Source organism: Mustela erminea, chromosome 9 (assembly GCF_009829155.1).
Source record: "Mustela erminea isolate mMusErm1 chromosome 9, mMusErm1.Pri, whole genome shotgun sequence".
NCBI lineage: Eukaryota > Metazoa > Chordata > Mammalia > Carnivora > Mustelidae > Mustela > Mustela erminea.
In genome coordinates this window covers 74946720-74970025 of record NC_045622.1, presented here as the reverse complement: position 1 = coordinate 74970025, position 23306 = coordinate 74946720, and the positions used below count along the sequence as shown (strand labels likewise).

At 40.2% G+C, this 23306-nt stretch overlaps 1 protein-coding gene across 2 annotated transcripts in view; it reads right to left on the bottom strand.

Moving 5' to 3' along the window:
• The window catches only part of NELL1 (neural EGFL like 1), an 833013-nt gene that overhangs the window by 15380 nt on the left and 794327 nt on the right, over positions 1-23306 (bottom strand). For both annotated transcript variants that reach the window (XM_032359330.1, XM_032359331.1), the window contains one exon: positions 3661-3854. In XM_032359330.1, coding sequence (XP_032215221.1) covers positions 3661-3854 — 194 coding nt within the window. The remainder of the gene's footprint in view (positions 1-3660; positions 3855-23306) is intronic.

Genomic DNA, 23306 nt, shown 5'->3' with positions numbered 1-23306 from the left:
CTATTGTAAATAATGTGGCAATAAACACAGGAGTGTGTCTATCTTTCTGAATTATTGTTTCATTTTTCTTTGGGTAAATACCCAGTAGTACAATTACGGATTATACAGCATTTCTGTTTTAACTTTGAGGAAACCTCCCCACTGATTTTCACAGTGGTTGCACCAATTCACATTCCCACCAACAGTACATAATGGTTCCTTTTCCTTCACATCCTTGCCAACATTTGTTCTTTCTTATCTTTTGATACTGCGTATCCTGACTAGTATGAGGTGATATCTCATTGTGGTTTTGATTTGTAATACCCCTAAAGACTAACAATGCTGAGCATCTTTTTATGTGCCTGTGGGCCATCTGTGTGTCTTATTTGGAAAAATGTTGAGTCAGGTCTTTGGCCATTTTTAGTCAGATTATTTTTGGTATTTAGTCTTGGTTCTTTATATATCTTGGATATTAGCTCTTTATCAGATATATTATTTGCAAATATCTTCTTCCATTATGTAGGTTGCCTTGTCATTTTATTGCTTGTTTCCTTTGCTATGCCAAAGATTTTTATTCCATTACTGTCCCAATGGTTTATTTTTACATTTGTTTCCTTTAGCCTTAGGAGACACGTCTAGAAAGATGTTATTAAGGCTGATGGCAAAGAAATTACTGCCTGTGTTTTCTTTTAGGAATTCTATGGCTTCAGGCCTCATATTTAGTTCTTTAATCCATTTTGAGTTTATTTTTGTGTGTAAGTACAAGAAAGTGATCCAGTTTTATTCTTTTGCATGTAGCTGTCCAATTTTCTCAATACCATTCATCAAAGAGATGGTCTTTTCACCATTATATAGTCTTGCTTCTTTTGTTGTAGACTGACCACTTAAGTTGTGGATTCATTTCTGGCTCTCTATTCTGTTCCACTGATCTATCTCTATTTTTGTGCCAATACCATAATGTTTTGGTCAATGTAGCTTTAGGTATAACTGAAATCTGGGATCGTGATACCTCCAGACTTGTTCCGTTTCAAGAATGCTCTGTGGTTCCATACAAATTTTAGGATTATTTATTCTAGTTTTATGAAAAATACTATTGGTGTTTTTATAGGGATTGCACTGAATCTGTAGACTGACTCTGCTTCTTTTAACAGTAAGCCTTGACCCTTTGTTGGCTTGGGTAATTCTGCTCTTTTGTGATTTGGTTTTATTTGAATTTGAAACAACAGTATACTTAAAGAGCCAGGATTTATGTCCCAACCTTGATTTTATTTCTTAGTCTCCAAGTTGATGCTATTGTAGTCCATTTAGATGCTTAAGTACTGAAGCTATTTCTTTTGAAATTGGAATAAAACACTTTCAGATGCAAATACAGGAAAGAAAAAAAAAAGCAGGGTCACATATAAGTTCAACTTTTGGGAATGTCTTACAGAATTTGATTTAGGGTTTTTAATTTAGCTCCTAAGTCCAGGCCCTCCTCTCCCTCCACGAGCTCTTGAAGCTAGGTAATTAATGAGTAATAAATGCAACTGGAAAATAAATCAGCAAAAGATTTATGTACAGAAATCTTCCAGTACTTTATTCATTAAGGGGTGGGGTGGTGGTGGAGGTGAGTTATATTAACAGTATAGAATTACAAGGTCTGTTCCTCTCTTGTGACTTTGGAGACATTTTAAGAGTCAAAGTAGAATATAAAAATTTATACTGCTTGGATTATTAGGATGATTAATTAATGAAACTTTGGGAAGTTTTAGTGATTGGTAATTTCCTTCCCTTGGGCTTAAATAAAACAAAAACTGGACAAGAAATTTTGGTGTCGTACATTAGTCAAGACTCAGCTAAAATCTAGTGCTTATTCTGGGGACTAGAGACCTATAAAGCCTAAAAAGGATTTGGGGTTGTGATCATCCTTGTAAGTTTGGGGAAAAGAGTATTTTCTAGAGAAGAACTAATAATGAACTGCATTCTTGTTTTGCTGGCTGAATGGAGACCTAATTGCCAACCTCTTCCACAAAACTTTCTCAACTATTCTAACCTACAACAAGCTTTTCCTTCACTAAAAACTTTGTCCTTTGAGTCAGTGCTCCATGCGATCATTAACACAGTACAAAGTTTAGAGTATGAGCTCAGTCAAGTTTGAGTGACTGCTTAATTTATTTTAAATTTATCAGCAGGTACCCATCTGTAGAGTTTTATAAAACATGTGTTCAGATAAGAAAACTATGAAATTTGGGGCAAGCCAATAAAATTCAACTCAATTCAACTCCCTGCTTGGATATTTACATCTTATGATATTTAGGGCACATTATTTGCCCTAAAACTTAAAGCTTTGTCTTTCGAAGCTGTGTTATAAGAATTAAGTGTGGGGGTGCCTGGGTGGCTCAGTGGGTTAAAGCCTCTGCCTTTGGCTCAGGTCATGATCTCAGAGTCCTGGGATCAAGTCCCACATTGGGCTCTCTGCTCAGCAGGGAGCCTGCTTCCTCTTTGCTCTCTCTCTCTCTGCCTGCCTCTCTGCCTACTTGTAAAATAAATAAAATATTAAAAAAAAAAAAAAAGAATTAAGTGTGAAGCTGTTTTTAAATTACAGAATGCTCCAAACATGGGAGATACTCAGTATACGGAGTCCCTGGGCCTATGTTTGGACGTGTGGAACCAGATGAAAGTGTAAGATTAAAAAAATGAGCTTCACGGGGTAATCTAAACACTTGGCTTAGCTTTCTTAAAAAGGGGTCCCCCCTCTTTTGGAGGTATGGCAGACTTGAAGGCAGGTGAATGAACTGAATGATGTTTTAACTCTGTTTCCAGAGAGAACTCTGAACTTATCAGGATACTAGCTCCCTAACAGGCTATTCAACAAGTCATTTCTCATGGTTCCCACACCCATAAAGTGCAAGATTAAAAAGTACCATCCCAATAGACATAAAAAATACAATGCAAGAGCTACAGTAAAGTAGTATCAAAGGAAAAGAAATAGGCAAGATCAACAAAAGAAGAAATAAAGCACAAGAAAATCATTTTAATAGGCCCATTTTGCAAAGCATAAAGCAAAAACGTGATGACAGAATTTTATTTTCATAAGCATTAAGCTTACTTTTCCAAAGAACGTAATGTAAAGAATAGTCAGCCCAGCAACACAAACAAGAAGAAGACATCATTTACCAAATGGTCTCATACAATCATTACCATTTGTTCAGAATAGAGGTCCACCTGTCTCTGACCTCTGGAAGCATGCCTGTGAGCCTTGCTTTTCTGGACGGCATCACCCCCAAAAATGAGAGAGTTCACACAGGTGATCATTTCAGGCAAAGAGTCATTTTAATCAGCAAGTTTGTGTAAGTGTGGGATGAGGGCTCATGAAAGCTCTCACCCAGACAGCCCGAAAGGCACTGCAAGCATTCAGTGGAGGGACTAACATTGGCTTCTCTGGCCCAGTCCCTCTGTGCTCTGCTGTCTCTTCTCAACTTCATACCTTACTTCTCACGAACAGCGTAATCAGCTCAAAACAGGGTTGCTGCCACTCAGCAGCATCATTAGCTGTAGCACGGGTTAGAACAGGAGAAGCCTTTTCAGAAACTAGAGGAGATCCACAAGTCAACACCTGGGGGAAAGCACTGGGGTGTAAGAGGAGAGAGTGAAGGAAGGAAAAGAACAGTTCCAGTTCCCGCTGCCCTCAATGAGCCTTACCTTGCAGGAACAGACAGAACACCTGTCTTCTTTCAAGGTCCACACTTGCCCATTGCGCTTCAGTCCTCCTTCATGGGGGCAGTCACCAGAGCAGGAGGGCCCAGAGGGACAGAGGCAGTCGAAGCCCCCTTCCAGGTTGACACATGCAGAATCATTCCAACAGGTGTGAGTTCTTAAGGCACATTCATCAATGTCTGCAATAAAGAAGGCACAGAGCTTCAGAATCTAGCCAAGACTGTTATTAGAAAATAGTAACCCTTTATGATAGCATTGATTAACATTGCTGAGCATTTACCTTGTGCCAGGTACCGTGTTAAGTTGTTCACATGCATTATCTCATTTACTTTGCAAAGCAGCTCTGCGTGGGAGCATCTTTTCTTATCTCTATTTTGCAAATAATAAGGTTGAGGCTCAAAGAAGAGAAATAACATGAAATAACTGTCATATAGCTAATGGGTGGCAGGTCTGATACTCGAACCTGCAGCTGTGGGACTCCAATTACTAAATTATCCAGTAGCAGCTCTAAATTAGTTTTAAGATATTCCCAAGAAGTATACCGTCCAGAGGCCGTAAATAGTGCTAATTCATTAACAGTGTGGATACACCCTATGGAGATCTGGGTCTTTTAGTAAAGATGTGAATAGATTAGCCACTTATTAGGAACAAGTGGGCAATTAGGACAACTCTGAACCAATTAGACTGCCCCCAGATCCTCGGGCCAAGGGTGAAAGAAGAGGGAATAATTCCTGGTAAGTGCCTTGCCTAATCGAATCCTTTCCATCCTAAGGGCTAAAAACATTTCTGTTCCCACAAAAAAACCCATCTAAGAGCTATTGTAGGCATGGCAGGGATGCTGATGGAAGACACACATATATTTTGCTGTTTTTGAATGACAGCTAAATCTGGAAGGAAAGCATAAATCCAGTCAGCCTTCTCTGACATTCAAAGCTTGAGTGACCTTAACAACATCCCAAACACAGAGCTGTCCAGTCCTGGATTGAGCCTTTCTCCAGTGGGCCATCTATTACCTCAAAAGACAGCCAATTCCATCACTGAATAACTCTTTTAGAAATGTCTTCCTTAAATTGAAATGAACTATATTTTCCATTTACTTCTACTTACTGGTTTTAGCTCTGAGACCACTCACGGAAAGTCTACTTGATTTTTCTTTATTTATGACAGTCTTTACACTATTTAAAGATACTGGTCATTTGTCTGTCAGAATCTTCTGCTCCACTGATTAATCTACTTCCATGTCCTTCAAGTATTCTTCAGATGCTGATACCACTGATTCTAGTATATTTTTACCAAGTCTTCTACACACAATGTCTTTATGCACACTGGATATTATAAACGTTGGTGATGATGTGTAAAATGCTGATGTTGCAATGGTGATAACAAGGCAACATGGAAGTACACAGAGATAACTTTTGGTAGGCTTCTGGTTGGGAGGCTTTGTTTTTTTTTTTTTTTTTTAAGATTTATTTATTTATTTGAGAGGGCAGGGAGGGGCAGAGAGAGAGGAGGGAAGAGTTCTAAGCTCCACATGGAGCGTGGAGCCTGACATAGGGCTCGATCCCACAACCCCAAGGTCATGACCCCAGTTGAAGCCAAGAGTCCGCGGCTCAACCAACTGCACCACCCAGGCACCCCGACTGGGAGGTTTAACCTATTTATACCCAATATAGTAAGTTAGATTAAGATCAGTATAACTAGTTCTACACACTAAATTTCGAGTTAAATATGTATAAGTTTATAGGCATTTGGTTAAAGGTTATGGCTAAATTAAAGAAAAAAATAATAAAAAGTAGCATTTTTTCTTAAAGTACTCAGAGCAATAAAGTGTTTAAAAATTTTACTGGTAGTGTGCTGTACTTAGATATTGTTTCAAAGTTTTTCAAAGATTTTCTGTGAGTTATGCCATATGATTGCAAGATAGAAACAGTTATTCTCATTTACAAAAGAGGAAACTAAGGCACAGAGATGAGTGGGTGGTCACACATCTAGTACCATGTTAGAGCAAGGGATGTATCCTGGGCCGTCTAATACATGCAGGAGAGTTCTTTTCTGTGCCAACTCAAGGTCTCAAGTCATCCTTCAGCATACGAGAATGTTGTGTGGTTTTATCTACCTTCAACTATTTACCACCTGGATACTGAAACTCATTTTCAAGGATAAGATCTTACATGGGTTCTTTTTAGTCAAAATCCTGAAAATATAATGACTCAAATTTGCTAGAAATTTGAAACTACTGTGACTTAAACATAACGAGAAAGAAATGACCTATCTTTCCTTGCTGTCTGCATGTAGCATTACTGGTATAAAACTTGGCTTCACAGCAGAGGTACAAAGCAGAAAGTGTGATGGAGTTCATACAATATTTTTAGAAGCTTATTTCAAGACTTTTTTTTTTTCGTCTGTGTCCCATCTGACATAGCCTCAGTAAAGACATTTAATTAATGAAAAATGGTTTCTCCCTTGAACACTGTGAAAATGAACCCAACTTACAATACCTAGACCACAAGTCAACTATAATCTGACCTCAGTTACATCCTCACTCTTCCTCATAGAGTCCATGCTGTCCCCAACACATTTGACCATTATGTGCTCCTACCTAGAAACCTTTCTCATCTCGCCTGTTTTCTTCCTCTAACTCTTCCCAATTAAAAGTAGCATTGGATGTGGGAATCAGGTGACCCCTCTTTGAAACCATACTCTTCTATTTAATTGAGTGCTTACTACATACAAGGCATTTTATACATGACTATATGTCTTTGGTCACATTATTTAGCCTCTCGGATGCTTATTTATCACCTATTTAAAACCATACCCGGGGCACCTGGCTCAGTCATTAAGTGTCTGCCTTCGGCTGAGGTCATGATCCCAGAGTCCTGGGATAGAGCCCCACATCAGGCTCCCTTCTCTGCGGGAAGCCTGCTTCTCCCTCTCCCACTCCCCCTGCTTGTGTTCCCTCTCTGTCTCTCTCTCTCTCTCTGTCAAATAAAAAAAAAAAAATCTTTAAAACCATACCCAACTCATTTCTGATCAGTTACTTATTTATTTATTTATTTATTTATTTAGAGAGGGAGAGGGAGGGAGAGAGCACATGTGAGCAGCGAGGGGGTTAGGGACAGAAGGAGAGGGACAGGGGGAGTCTTAAGCAGGCTCCATGCACACAGCCTAGAGCCCAGAACCCCACTCAGTATCACAATCCTGAGATCATGACCTGAGCCCAAATCAAGAGTCATTGGCTTAACTGCCTGAGCCATGCAGGCACTCCAATTTATGGTCTTTTCAAAATCAAATAAGATATTTAAGACAAAATTCAAGCCCTGTCTCCTCAATTAAGCATCTCTTAATATTGTACTAATTCATAGTAATCTTTCACCTCCTTGAACTCCCATTGCAGTGAGAATGTTGGTGATACATCCTGTCTTGGAACAATACTAAAGTGATTTTGCATTTTTCTCACTCCTCGGTTTTTGCTGAAAGTGGTAATTAAAATATTCAGTCTTACCCTTGTCTCATCACATTTACAATCCAGTTCGGATGTTCAGAAGATACAGAGAGAGTTAACTGATAGATAAACTGATGGCTCAACACCCATGTAATCACAAAAAACAGAATTCAGATTTCTCTGAATTCTGTCTTAGCTCAGCTCTTCACACATGTCCCTGACTACTGCATTAGCCTCCTATCTGGTCTTCCTGACTCCAACCACTTCTCACTCTAATCCCATGATTTTTGATGGTGGGCTTGACAGAAACATTTGAGGAGACTGGTGCCCAGGCTCACCACCACTGGAGACTGATTTAATTGGTGTAAAGTAGGATCCAGACATCTGGGCTCTGTTCAGCCAGATGAGAATCACTACTCTAAACACCTTTCACAGGGGAGTGGCATTCTAAAAAGCAAACTTGTCCCTGTCACTCCTCTACTTACCATCTCTCAGTGGATCACTGATGTCTATACTAGAAGATTTAAACTCCTGGAATATCATATAAGCCTTGACCTAACACTTCAATTGTTAGCTTCTGTCTCATACCTTACAATGGGTGATGCACAAACAGTCTTGTGTGTTTTCTCTGTCTGTGCCTTGGTTATGTCTTTCTTACTACGGGAGTGCTCTCCCCATCCCTACTCCACTTTTTCTTAGCCTGTATGAAATGGGTTGACATACAAATCATTAGTTTGATGAGGTAAGCACTTCTCTTCCTATGCTATCTTCATTCCAGTGCCGTCTTCAAAATCAGGCTCAAACATCAGCATTTCTCAGTCTGCAAATCAGTCACTACTGACTCTACTTTATCCACAATGCTATCCTTGCATTTATCTCTTAGGAATTCACATTTAATCTACCCATCTCCATAGATAGATAGTGAGCTTATGGAGGGCAAGGATGAAATCTCTTTTCCTTTTTCTCTTCTCTGTGCAAAGCACACCAGAATGCACTGCGGCTGTACAATGTCTTTATTTAACTTACTTAAATCTAGAAAGTTTTTGAACCATTACTACCATAAAGCCTATTTTGTAAAATTTTGGTCTCATGGGTGTTCAGTAAGCATAAGACATAATTGCAACCTCCCCCCTCAGGGAACACATTTTATTGTTGAGTTTTCATCTGGGAAAGCCCATTAGTCTGGTTCAAAGTACAATAAATATAGCAAAATAGTAACCACACTGAAATAGGAAGGCAACCTTCCTTCTTCTGTCCCCACTTCCGTTTCCTGTCACATGCTTGAGGACAAGGACAGAGGAAGACCCATTAACCAAGCACTTCAGAAATTGTTTGGAAGAGTAATTTCAAGATTCCAACCAGTAGCTACAAAAGGGTCTTTAGCTTATGGTCTTCTCTTAAACAATCTCTAAACTGGCAATTAATGGCCAACTATAATCTGATTTTTTAAAAACATTTGGTTATTTTTGCATTATAAAGTTGCAAGCATATTGGCAGTGCTTTCCTCTCATAAATCAAGAAACCTGAGCATAAAGGACGAACACACCTAGTATGTGCCATCAAAGCAAGGAACTAAACCTGGATTTCCTTTGCTGCTCCAAAATGAAAGGATTTCACAGTTGGAATATAGGACCATATTGCCTACAGAGTTCCATGTAATTGCTTTACTTATGACACAGAAATCTAATTTGCTTCCATGCAATTTAACAGATTTATGGAAAGCCAGATGTTAGCAATTATGGAAACCGACATCATTCATATTCTTGGTAATACAGACCTGTTTGCTCTGCACAAAGCCAACTTAATCTATTATACATATCCCAAGGCATCCAAAGGGAAGAGGCACCCTATTTACATATTGCAACTGTTGTTCTCTGCTGAGCAAACACAAAGACATTCACCCATGATACTTACCCAAATCATCTGACAGGCCTCCAATGACAAAGAGGCAATGAAACAAAAATCAGGCAAAATATTCCACACTCAAATCTATAATCATTAAAGTGTACTTGTTTTTTCTTATTGTAAGTAATGGCTTTCTGTGATTTTTTTGTGTTTCTCCTTGTAAATTCATTATTTAAATGCTCCATGCTCAGATGAGAATTTCCTCAATAAAATTCTATGACTAGGCTGACATTAGAACTAATTTTCTTGCACTGACATTTTCACAATTTCTGAAAGCTGTTATTATTGTACTCAATTTTGCTTTAAAAAAAAGTCTGCTTTGCCTAGTCAATCTGTTTTGTTCTTTAATTTGAGGTTCTTGGGTTATTTGGGCATGTAAGAAAACACAATTCAGAAATGTTTATATCAGCAGCAATCAAACCAATCCCAACCTAGCCCCAAACAATTTTCCTACCCTTCGAGAAAAACGGCTCTGCAGACATTTTAATAGCATAACAACAGTAATGGTACCTGCCTCGGGAGCTGAAAGTTCTGAAGGTTGATTTCAGAGATTAAGGGAAACATTTTTGTCAAGGTTTTGGTAGCAGTTAGGTCAAAGGAGTGAATTTTTTCATTACCCCATATTCCACCTTCTTGGATAAATTTCATAACACATCTATTCTTACTTCCAAACTCAAAACAGGTGATGTGTCAGAAAACAAAATTTAACCTGGGGTTTTAATATCCAGCTGTGTGTGTGTTCTGACTTGGAAATCATTACCAGACATTAGTAGCTTGGAAATGAGAACAGAGCTTGAGGGTTTATTAATGATAGACAAGATAGGGTGCAGATGCCTCTCCCATAGCTAAACCAATACTGCTTCTTTTACAGTGGCAGAGAGAAAGTCACAGGGAAAAATACACATGCTGCGCATACAGCAAAATAAGTGAAAAGAAGCAAGAAGATAAATCTGAGGTGTGAAGTGGCTTGCAAAACACACGGCTAATGAAATTGTAACCTGCTCAGAAAGTTTCAGGTCCGGAACAAGAGAGGTGATAGCCATGTTCTCTCGTGTGCTAGTCATACTGTACTTGGGTACCATGTTCCTTTAAAACACAGACTGTTAAAGATGGGGTCGACACACACAGGACCCATCAGAAGAGATCCATCAGCATAATAAGGGACTTAAATTCATCTCAGTTTAATGAAACATGAAGTGTTCCAACCAAAAAGGAAGAGACTAAAAGAGAAGTGAGCCGTAGTTGGGTCTATCTGAGATGCCATTATGGATCTCTTAGGAAGTTCTAATGTTCTTCCTGGTCAACTCCTCTTTGTTGCAGCCTCCACCCCTTCTTGAGTCGGGAAGAAACCATTTCCTATGGTGTTTCTCTTATTGCTCAGGGTGTAATTTTGTTAGTCTCCAACAAGTCTTGCCCTTTTCCTTGAACTGAGCAGCCTCTCTAAGCCAAGGAAAGAGAAAAACAAAGCAGCTTGTTTGGGCTCACCTTTTCCTGATCTAGTCCCTAGAGCCAGTTCTTGCTTCCCAGTATCTACCACTAGCAGGCACCCCCACTGATGTATCTTCATCCTCTCCCAAAGTTTGTAAGCTTCCAAGCGACCCTCTCTTCAAAGTCTAAATCCTAAAGTTTCTCATGACCAGTAGTTCACAAAACCATCATCCTTTAATCAATAATAGCATTTGTTACAATATTTGTCATTTCAGTCTAAGAGTTCTCTTCTTGATCCTTGTGGGATATGATACTGCCCTATTCATCCTCTTACCTCTTCATTCATCCAATCATTAAGCATCAATCATCAATTTACTAATTACAAATGTATTTATGAGCATCTCTGCTGTCCTAGACATAGTGATAGGGACTGGGGATAAAATAGGCAAAGAATACAGACATGGTCCTACAAGTAAAGACCTTGTAGACGTCTCCAATTTTTAAGTCATTAACATTTCCCAAAATCCCATTGCTGATCATTGGCTCTCTTTCTCCTCAGTGCAAGAGGTCTAACATCCCAACTAAAGCCTAACCTTTGGAATCCAGCAGCTCTGGGTACCAGTTAATGGGACCAGTTGTCCCAGTTTGCCTAGGACTGAGGGAGTCCCTGAGATAGCTGACCTTCAGTGCTACAACTAGGAAACTTCTAGGCAAATGAAGACAAATGAGTCACCAGCACACCAGTCTCATCCCAAGACCTATTGTTTTTATGACTCTGGTAAATTTACTTAACATCCTACATTTCAAAAATGTGGATAAATAGTAACTCCTGAGATAACCTGGTGAATTCAGTAAGCATGTACTACAATGCTTATCAGGTAGTAAATTCTCAAAAATGATTAGCTATTAGAGTTGTTCTTGAGCATATTGTTTCTGTATTTTTTTTCCTCTCACAGTATCCATCTCATCTCATGAATTCCCTTGTCCCATCTTTTTGGGATATACTCAAATCCACCCCGCCAGTCCTGAGCTCTTTCTAAGCTGACACCTTCATCTGTTTACTGAGGATTTCCACTTAAATTCTAAATTTTCAGAGATTCTCACGGATTACATAAGTACATTGGCCAGCCAAACTCAGAAGTGCTAACACTCGAAGCTCTCTCTGAGCCCTCCTCAGTAAATCTGGTGTTAATATTAAGTGACTAATATTAAAAGAATATAGTTTCTTGACACTCTATGAACTTGCCCTGGTCACAGATCACCTTTATAGGCTGTACAAATAAAGGTTCTACTGCAGATGGAGAAAACAATTCCTTCTAAGTAAGAAAAGAGGAGTAGAATAAAAGCAGAATAGCTTTCTAAATCAACCAAGGTGGTTTACTTTCTGCCATGAATAACTCATGCTTCTTTAACTAGTGATTAAGTCTGTTTAAAATCAATATAATTCTGACCAGTGGAGAAAATAAAAAATCTATAAATATTGAAATACTTGCTATCCAAAGAGAATTTTATTGCAGAGAAGCTACAGTATTGATGCCAATAACCCTAGATTTATGTTCTTATATATCTGCTCATAGGTGAGAGGGTGGGTTATGGTAGAGCTGCATCTGCATCCCTGAGTGGAGCAGTTATGTTTTTACAAGCTGTTAAATGCCTAACACTGAGCCATACAAGTTCTATTATTATATTCATTTTATTATATAATGAAGTTTCACCCTCAACTGAAAAGAATTTCCCTCTTGCACTTGAATTTTGTATCTGCGTTATGTGACATCATATGCAGAGCGATGAACATACTTTTCTAATGTCCTTATCCATTCAGAATGAATAGTCTGGTTTTACTTCTCTTTGTGTGTCCCATAGCACCTTTATAGTGTCTTTCGCCAGGACTTGCCCTGGTCACAGTATGAATTGCATGCACATGTGTTAAATTGGAATCTGGTTGAGCTGGGATTTAAAAAAGAATGCTTGTCCTTTGGGGATCTCCATTTTTCTCTTTGTTACAGTATAGGAATTATATATTTTCTAAGATATTGTCTATTTCCAACTGGTATAATTACTTTTTTTTTAAATTTAACTTTGTATCTTTTTTTTATTGTGTTACGTTAGTCACCATACAGTGCATCATTAGTTTTTGATGTAGTGTTCCAAGATTTATTGTTCATGTATAACACCCAGTGGTCCATGCAAGACCTGCCCTCCTTAATACCCACCACCAGGCTCACCCATCCCCCCACCCCCATCCCCTTGAAAACCCTCAGTTTGTTTCTCAGAGTCCACAGTCTCTTGTGGTTTGTCTCCCCATCCGATTTCCCCCCCTTCACTTTTTCCTTCCTTCTCCTAATGTCCTCCATGTTATTCCTTATGTTCTGCAAGTAAGAGAAACCATATGATAACTGACTTTCTCGGCTTGACTTATTTCACTCAGCATAATTACTTTTTACCTTCCTAGGACTGTTTGTAATTCCAGTGTTAGACTATGTGTGGTAATAGATGGAAAACAGGATAGAGGAGAATGGAAGAACCCAGCTTCAGGATGACAAAGAGATTTTTTAGAACTAAACAGTTTTTCCTGGACTGTCAATATTTAATACAACATCTTTTATGTCTCTTAATGAGTGTTTATAAGCAGGTGCCAAAGAGAGAAAGTAATGAAGAGATAAACATGATTTTTCTATCCGCATTGAAGACTTTGAAAATGACAAATACACATGGGGAATCCAGGTGGGGTGAAAACCGAAACTAACTCTCTATTTTGATAAATCATTCTTTCAAACAAGTTGTCAGATGGAAATAATTTCTTCACAGAGAGGTTTCAGAGTAACTTCATTTACTACTGGAAACATCCTACAACTTACATAGAAATAAAGGTCAAAAAATCATGGTCAGTGGTACAATTCTAAAACCAGGTCGCAATCCAAACAACAAGATGGTCCAAACATAGCCCCTAAGAATTCAGAGACCATCCATGCCTATTATTTTTTTTTTTTAAGATTTTATTTGTTTATTTGACAGAGAGAGACAGAGAGATCACAAGTAGGCAGAGAGAGAGAGAGGGAGAAGCAGCTCCCTGCCAAGGAAAGAGCCCGATATGGGGCTCGATCCCAGGACCCTGGGACCATGACCCGGGCCGAAGGCAGAGGCTTAACCCACTGAGCCACCCAGGTGTCCCCATGCCTATCATTTATTCTCTCCTTCAACCCCTGTTTATTTTGGTCCCTAACTTCTAGGAAATTGTCAAAGCTCTTCCCAAATCTCTTCTCAATAGAAGGAGAGTTAAGATATTGATGAAGGATAACAATTTAGACAACTGTGCCAAGAAGGGCAACATCTACTGAGAGAACTAACAAGCTATAAAAAAATCTTAACATCATTTCATGGTGTCTTTTCTTGGACAATTTCTTCTCTTGGATCTACTTCCTCTCTTTATATTTCTTCTTCTAGCCAACTGAACTGAGTAAAAATAGATTTGGGGCTATCTTCTATTTTGAAGGGATATCCTCTGGAAAGGTCTAGAAGGCATTTGTTGAGTCAAGGGAAAATGAAGCAAGGAATAAGAGACTTTAGCCCACTCTGCTCTAGACTTTCAGGAGACAAGTTCTGTTTATTTTGATATTTTTTCCTTTCTGTGTTTTTCCTCCTAGGGAGGGGAGGCAAAACCATAAAGACCAAAACTAAGTTGGTTTCCAAGGAAAAGCAAAGGAGGCCACTCGCAAAGATTCTCTCTTTGAGTAAACTTCATTCAGGCTCCTCTGAATCCTCCTCTTGATGATGCCTCAGTCTTGGCTGATAAACACTGCAGACCCTCACAAAATCAGCACAATTGATTTTGTGAACCTTACCTTACCTCACTACAGTAAAACCTTTGAACAAACACTAGCACAGGCTTTATATGCAAGAGCATATCCTTAATGGCTCAACCCACCCTTAATTATGTTCCTGCTTAGGAAAGCTCAAGGCTGCCAAAAAACAGCCAACACCTGTATATATGGCTCCTGTGTCCTAGTCTCTGCAGAAGGGCCTAACTCCAACAAGGGCTGGCTAACCATCTACCCAGTAATACACCTCTCCATTTCTACTGCTTGGACCATTATCAAAGCATCTTACTGTCTTCTCTGTCTACATCTCTTTAAAGAGAAGTCAGAGGAACAATCTGATCATACTACTCTGTCATCTCAGCGATATTTTAGCAGGAAAATGATGCAGTTGGAGTTGCTACAAGGTAATATATGTAGGAATTTGCACTAAATTAAACTTTTGTGCAATTAAGTCTGTATTTTACATATATGTGTCCCCAAACTAACTGCACAACAACCCTTCCAACTGGGTGTGTTTCCCCATTTTATAGAAGGAGAAAATGAAGAACAGAGAGGTCTATTCTCTGCCACATGGTGAGTAACAATTTCTCAACTGAGCAGTTGTGAGAACTATAGAACAAGATGTTAGCACCTAGTAGCTGTAGGATAAGGGTCATGATCAATTGCCAGCTAATTCTGATGGCCTCACTTTTCTCAGAAGAGACAATGTAAGGGAAAGGAATAGGAGAAGCAAAACAGCACAGGTGTGGAAATCACAACAACATGTATATGATAGCGGGTTTAAAAGTGTGTGAGAAATAATACTATATTTAGAGCTAAATAATATATTTATATGGCAATTCATACAGATAAATAAATATTTTAACAACATTAAGACACTGATATTATGAAGTAAGATTCATGACTTTTAGCTCCTTAGCTTAGAACACAAGACACTTTATAATCTGGTTTCCACCTTTATTTGTAAGGCTCCTTTTTTATTGCTCCCTCCTACAACACTCTCATGGGATGGCAAGTACTTTTACCATCCTGGAAATTCCACCATTCCTTGGACACAGTTAGATCTCTTTCATGACTCTGCCCGCTATTCCTGCCTGGAATACTTACTTAATATCTATTTTTCCCAGAAACAAATTCCTTCTTATCCCATAGACGCAATGGAAAAAATCATATTTTCTGTGAACGACTCTTTACGTACATTGCCATCTCCACAAGCCCTGACCCAAGAAAGAATGAGCAATTTTTTCCTTAGAGTCTGATTTTTTTTTTTTAAGATTTTATTTATTTATTTGACAGAGAGAGATCACAAGTAGGCAGAGAGGCAGGCAGAGAGAGAGAGAGGAGGAAGCAGACTCCCTGCCGAGCAGAGAGCCCGATGTGGGACTCGATCCCAGGACCCTGAGATCATGACCTGAGCCGAAGGCAGCGGCTTAACCCACTGAGCCACCCAGGCACCCTAGAGTCTGATTTTTTATTTACTTTTATATCTAATCACAGTTCAACCTCCCCCAAAGCCTATCCCCCATCCTTCCCCATTCCCCACTCCTCCCCCATTCCAGACTCCAAAGGATATTCCTCCTTGTGTGTCTAAGACTTAGCACATTGACTTAGCACAGACCAGACCTCTTAACAAATGCTCATGGAACAAGTGAAAGGTGATTTTTTTGTTGTTGACAGTGCTTTGTTTGGTTTGAGTACAACCATTTAAAATTCCCTGCTCATAAACCCAGAGGTAAATATTTCACAGCAGCATGAGTAACCGCAGACTAAAACAAACAATTCAATATTTATTTCAAAGAGGTTGTAGATGCTGATCTCTGAGTTGCAGCATTGACATGATCTTTGGCTCTAAGACATTCAAGCCAGAAGTTTCTGTCATAAAACAATTGTTTCCACTGAGCTTCAGGATGTAGGAAGCTGGCCCCTACATGCAATTCAAGACCAAAGGTGCTCAGAAACTGAGAAAGGCAGACGAACACCCCCTGAGATCAAATTGTGGATCCCCAGGTAAAAAACTTCCAGAAGTTAAATCGGGGTGGTGACTGGTGACACCAAGGCTGGATCCTGGTATTTCAGTGGTGTTGTTTACATTGCTGGTATCAGATCGGAGACCCCAGTGAAAACTGTGGTTCCACTTCCTCCAAAAGATGTGTGGAACACACATATACACAAACCTGCATCAGTTTCGGGGCATTCACGCAGCCCTCTGAAGGCTTTCAACCAAACCTCCAAGGGCACTGTGATTCTCAAACGTGAGTGGGCATCAGAATCACCTAAATAGGGCTTGTTAAAACCATAAGTGACTCTTAATCTCACAAAACAAACTGAGGGTTGCTGGGGGGAGGGGGTTGGGGAGAAGGGGGTGGGATTATGGACATTGGGGAGGGTATGTGCTTTGGTGAGTGCTGTGAAGTGTGTAAACCTGGTGATTCACAGACCTGTACCCCTGGGGATAAAAATATATGTTTATAAAAAATAAAAAATTAATTTAAAAAAAAAAAAAACAACTACCAGCCCAATCTCCAGACTTGCTGACCCGGTAGGTCTGGGGTGGGGTAGACTGTTTTTATTTCCAGCGACATCCCAGGTGATGCTGATGCTGGCTGATCCTACTTCTAGAACTACTGCCTTAAGCTACCTGGAATTGAGTTCACAGACAGTAATGTTGGAAAACTCTTTTTTAGGAATACCACACTCATTTTGTTGTCACACAGTTGGAACTGTCAGTTGTTTAGGAAGGAAGTGACAACAACAATCCAAATCATTTCAAACTTCATAAAGAAGATTTTACATGTTACCAGCCTCAAGATGCTGTACGGGAAGATATCAAAGTGCCTCTATTGTTAACTTAATCTTTCCAAAAAAGGCCAAGTTCGCAATGACAGGGAGGACTTAAAGGTAACCATAACTGCACTGCAAATCACTTTTTAGAGAAACATATTAGCCTTTTTCCCAACCACTACTCCTCCTGTACCAACCCAGGCTCGGATCCACCCTCCCCTTCCAGGCCATCCTCAGAGCTCCCCTCCCCGCTCATTTCCTTCACAGAACTCCCACTGCGCCTATGCATGCAATGCAAAATTGTCCTCCAGGGCCTCTGGAACCCTGCATCATTCCTCTTTACAACCCCTGAGTCTAAGTAAGCACCCAGCATCTAAGTACAGCTTTTGAGTTGCTGTGGCCTGAGACATCACATTACCAAGCCTTTATTTACAACACTGCAAAGCAGAGCAATCTTCCACATTAGTACTAAAAAAGCTAGAGGTTAGGCGAGCAATATGAAAAGGAGACAAAAATATCCATTCCAAAGAGAAATATATTTATCCAAAGTATAAAGACTGGGACCATCAGCTTAAGGACAAACCAGCAATACTCCAATAAGCCTCAAGGAGATCACTCGATTAGAGGACAGTAGAGTTGAATGATTTGCATTTTTAAAGACCACAGTAGAAAAGAAAGTCATAGACAAAAAGTCACATTCTTTACAACAAAATTCAATAATAGTCTAAAAATTAGAGGTACTTAAAGGACAAGCAGTGTGCTCAATAACCTTTTGTTGGAGTACTTGAAAAATGCCTTCTTTTGAGCAGCTCATTATTCAACAATATTGAATAAATGAGATTTTCTAGAAATTCCTAGAGTAGGCTATTTTCAGCCTTGAGTTTTCAGGTAATGTATTCTACAGGGTGCCAAAAACACAAGGTTTTTAGGTTAAAAAAAAAAAAAGGTTTTAAGGCCAAATAAATTCAGGACACTAATAATGTATAGCAAAGGCTCTGAGAAGTCCTGCAGTTAATAAAACCAGGTAAATTATATTTCATTTAGAATTTCCAAAATATATTTACTAATAAAATGCTTCTTTGGAAAATATCCCAACATGTCTAGATCTAGACTTTGCTAAATGTTCTACTTGAAGTCTTGCCCCAGTTGGGTTTTAACCACTGACCCCAACTGTGTGGGGGAAGAAAAGCTTCATTTAGTCCAAGTCACTTCATTATTTTTCTCTCTATGCCAGATAAAACCAAGACCCCCATAAAAAAGATATAGGGCCTACAAAGCACAATCATGCTTTCTTAATTCAATGCAGTGGGGGACAGTATATAGCAAACAGCACAGGCCTCAGCTGCTGAAAAGAGTTTGAGTCAGCTTTTTCATGTATGCTGCTACAGCTCTTGGAGTATGCCACCCATTTTCACTGAGGAGATTCTGATTCTTGACTGCAACTGGACATTGTTTAGCAGTTCCCAGAGCCCTGGGGCCACCTCTCCGCAGAGGAGCCTGTTGATGTGCTCAGGTTGACTTCTCAGATGGCCACCACCCAGATCCTTGTCTTTTGTTGAGATATGTGATAATCCCTAGACTACACTGGTGGGAAGTTAAATCTTAGTTTCTTCTGTACACACATGTAAAACAAACTAGATGTAAACATCAGGGACTTGATGTTTCTCTGAGCATACAATGAAGGAGAAAATGACATGATTATCTGAATAGTCATCACTTAATGTAATCCTGTCATAAGCTATCTTCAATTAATATGCAACTAACTGAGGCGAATAGGAGAGTAGAAAGAACACGGGCCATTTCACAGGTTGCCATGCTACTTGACATATTTCTCCTCATTTGCTACCTACTTGAAAAAGGGTTTTGAAGGTCAAGCGGCACACAGTTGGCATTTGATAAATAAAAATATTTGATAAAAAAATAAAAATATGGCTCTTACATGACTGTTCCCACAGCAAGACTTTAGCAGGCCACAAAGCAGTATTTTGTTGCTTAACAGAAATATTAATACATGTACACGATTTTTAGAAAAGATGTTCATGCTTTCTGGAAAAGAAACTCTACCAATAAACAGCTGTGTGACCATGAATAATTTGTTGAACATCTCTGTGTGCCTCAGTGTGTCTAATAAGCAGAGATTATAGTTACCTGACAGGAGTTGAGGATGAAGGGAGTTCGGAAACATAAAACTCTTAGAATATTGCCTAGAACATGAAGTAATCAAGTTAGCTACTAATAATACACCCAACCTCCCCAACCCTTCAAGTGTAATTATCCCCGCGTGGTTGGGAGGACGGTTCCTCGACTCTCTCTGATCCCTCTCTTCCCTAATTACCCATTTTATAGTGTTGACCACATAATTTTGCGGTTACTTATAACCTGTTTCAGAATGTTATTGGTTGTTTCATGTATGTTGATTTTTATCTTCAACTTGGTGTTTCAAAGTCCTTGTGGGATGTAGCAAGAAGAGTCCCTAAAACAAGGAGGAGTCTCTGAGTCCTCCACATGTCCCATCTTTGTGCTAAGACGGCGGCAGGCTAATTTGGATGGATTGAAAACTTATAACAACATTAGTATGCTTATAGAGGGTTTTTGTGCTTGATTGGTTAAACAGCTTTCTAATTTTCTTCCTCTTCCTTTTCGCCTGTATGATCCTCCTGTGGACAAGCATTGAGGTCCTCCTGCTCCCCAGTCCACTAAGCAGCTGCTCAAAGCAGGAGCTTGCAGTGGTTTGATCTTCTTGCCAGCTGAAGGCGCCATTAGGAAGATGTTTAAACACTGTTACTGAAAAGATACTACACAGGGCCAGAATAGACCCCATAGCTAGTTAGAGACGCTATGAGAGTAATTCCCTGAACTGTCTGGTTTTAGCTCCAAACTAAAGTGGAGAAGAGTCTGGAGGTCTGTTGTGTCAGTGTGGATGGGGGGAGGGTAACCAATGAGCCTTGGGTTCATACCTGAGTCTGGTGAAATGAATTCTATTCTGACATCATATTGAGAAGTATTTATCATCCAAACTGAGGAGATGATTTTCGCCTTCCCTGAGAAGTCCCCAGAATATATTCAATTTACCTTATGCGCTGATCAGCTCCAGTCTTACATGTGGCTGGACTTGAAAGGGGGGCAGGAAGATTCCTGAGGGTTTGATGGGACTGACTTCTCACCTGATCTAACACTTCCAACTGTGTGTTACTGTCCACTGTAAAATAAGGCCATTTTCAGGGACCCAGAAGATCCCATCTGTGAGAGGCTGGCAAATGGTCTTCACCTGTCCATTCTGTGTCCTGCCCCTACCGATCCTCTTTCATATCCATTCCACACCCAGGTGCTGTCTGTGACTGGTCGGTCCACCCGAACCCTATTAGTGACATGTGTCATTTGTGTGCCATGCTGCTGAGGTCCTCGGAGTCCCCAAACCACCTATATACTTCACCCTGTTTCTAGCTAGAAGCATAAAGCAATTTAAACAGCACCATGGCCAGGTGGCATCTGCCTTTGGGAAGACTCTTCAATAATAGAGTCTATTTCTTGGCTGAAAACCAAATCTACAGTTTCTCAAGTTCTTCAGGAACAAATAACAATTTTGCAGTCAGTGAGATCTCATTGACTAATGCTGTCTAACTGAAAATACTTTCTGTATAGGGGTGTGAGTGGGTGGGCTCTTTACTGCTTGCAAAGAGAGAAAATCCACTGAGTGACCCACGACTTAAACACCAAGACACAAGACAGTGAGTCCACTGGATAAAATAATTCGCCAGCGCTCTCGATTCAGATGGAATGTAACAATTGTCGACCTGGGTCTCACTCATTCTCTGTTTGCCGTGTCTCCTTGACTGCCAGCTGCCCCGCTTAAAACACCTCCGTCAACCAGGGGCTCCTAGCTGGCCTTCTCCTCTCCAGAAAGCCCTGTAGTGCTAACATATTAAAAGCAGCAGCTTGGGGATCAAACAGACCTGCATTACGCTCCCTGCATGCTGTTTCTCAGCTGCGGCATCTGGGACAAGCTGTCTTCATCCTGGGACCTTATTTTCCTCGTTTTCACCACAGTCACAGGGAGAGGCCTTCCCTCCCGTGGCAGTTGGGAGAACTGATCTGGGTGACGTTTGAAACTCCCCGGCCCGGGGTGTGGCACAAGGTGTGGGAGTTGGGTTCACGATAACCGGCTAAGAGCTACTGAGCACTTAGAACACAAGTGCCGAACGCTTTTTCCCCCATGTTGGCTTATTTAATCCTCGCAATTACTCCACAGCAATTTATAAGGATGGCACTTCTGTAAATTGCTTAGAGCAGTGTCTGGCACCAAGTAAGCTCTCAATAAATGTTAGCTCTTATTAGTATTACTGTGGCTGTCTTCATTTGACAGGTGAGGGATTCGAGGGGAAGTGAGGTTAAATGTTGATTATTATTTATCTACTACTTGCCAGGATATTTGCAAATGAGAACACTTACATTACAAAAAATTCCACCAGCAGGTATTATTTTAATCATTGTATGCTAAGGGAACTAAGGCTTAGAGTGGTTAAATATCTGGCCAAAGGCCCCTCAAGGTAGAAAGTGGCCAACTTGGGATCCAATTCCGGGCCTACATATACTTCAAATCTGCCTTCCTTTCCCTCCCCCCCCCCCCCCCCAGTATCACGCTGTCACCTGCTAATCCTTTGTAACTCTTACCCCTCTGGGAGCATCTCTAGGTCTAGCCCTTTTTATTGCCACTCCTACGAGAACCAAGCACCGAGCAGGGATAGCAGAACCCACACCATTCTTAGGCCATTTCAATCCATCCTGATCGATCAACCAGTTAAAAGTGAAATTGTCCCAGGAGATTCCAACCGAACCTTTTTTGGCTGTTTGATGTGGCTTTGCAAGTTGAGGACAGTTGCAGCAGCTGTTGGGAGAAGTAAGTCCTTGTTGGATTGTTTCCGGTGGGGTCTGGGGACCCGCCTCACAGAACCAGGTCCTGCGGAGGCAGCAGCAATGGAGGCCCAGGGGCCACGTTATATAAGAACAGCTGTGCGTGAGCCTTCAAGGGGCCTTCCTCGACAAAGTGAGTTTTACTGGGATTTGAAAATTTGTGCAATAACAGCAAGGGTATGACCAATACAATTTTATTCAGCACAAATCTAAAAAGGAAATCCAAACACCTCGACTGGATGGCAGGCTATAAAGGATGAATGAAGAAGACAAGCCTGATTTAGCAAGTTCCAGAGAGAGATGTGAATACATAGCTACAGGGACACATAAAAGGGAGGGTTTTATTATTATTATTATTATTATATTTATTGGAAAAATCTGTGACAGTGGTTTTCTATGATAATTCAATATTCTTTTTAATCATTTGGAGACTTTTTTTTTTTTTTTAAAAACAATGACCCCTAAGTCCCACAAGAGGTCCAATGAGTCCGAATCTCCAGGGTGGGCTGGCCCATCGTAAGTATTTTCCAAAAGCTACTTAGGTGAATCTCCTGTGAATCAGGTTTCACAATCAATGATTTAGGGGCCCCTGGGTGGCTCAGTCAGTTAAGTGTCTGCCTTTGACTCAGGTTGTGATCCCAGGGTCAGGTTCCCTGCTCCGTGGTAAGTCTGTTTCTCCCCCTCCCTCTGCCTCTCTAGCTCCCTTATACTCTTGGTCTCTCCCTCAAATAAATAAAATCTTAAAAAAAAAAAGAAAAGAAAAGAAAAAGAATCACTGGTTTAGGAAGCAGGACTTTATCAGGACTTTGACATGTGGACATGGGGACAGAGGGATGGTCAGGGGAAAGCATACAATTAAAGAAGTGGAGGAAAAAGAGTCCAGGGTTTGAGAAGAGTGGACAAATGATTCGGGCAGGATTGTGGATCCCGCACGGTACAAGACAGAGCAGAGCAAAATAAATTCTCATTCGCAGGAGCAAGATCATGGAGACAGAGGGAGGTCAAGGGAGTCTGAATCTCCTTTTCAAAGTATGTAAAATCCTGCTCTTGACATATGCCATTGCTAATTATACATTAGTTCTCATTTCTAGATGATCCAGATAACTATGTCTAGACAAAAAAGGCGACTGCTCAAAACTTCTTTGTTACAACTGAGAATCACTGACTCAAACTATGGCATCGAAGCCCAGAATTCCCTGCACCCCATGGTAACAACTGTAGGTAATCACCGTCATCCCGTCTGCAAATACCAGCTGGCAGATTTCTGTGTGCACATCTCCTCTGGAATTATAAAAAACACACAAGCATATGAGAAAGAAGCAGACAGACAGACACTCAGCCTGTTA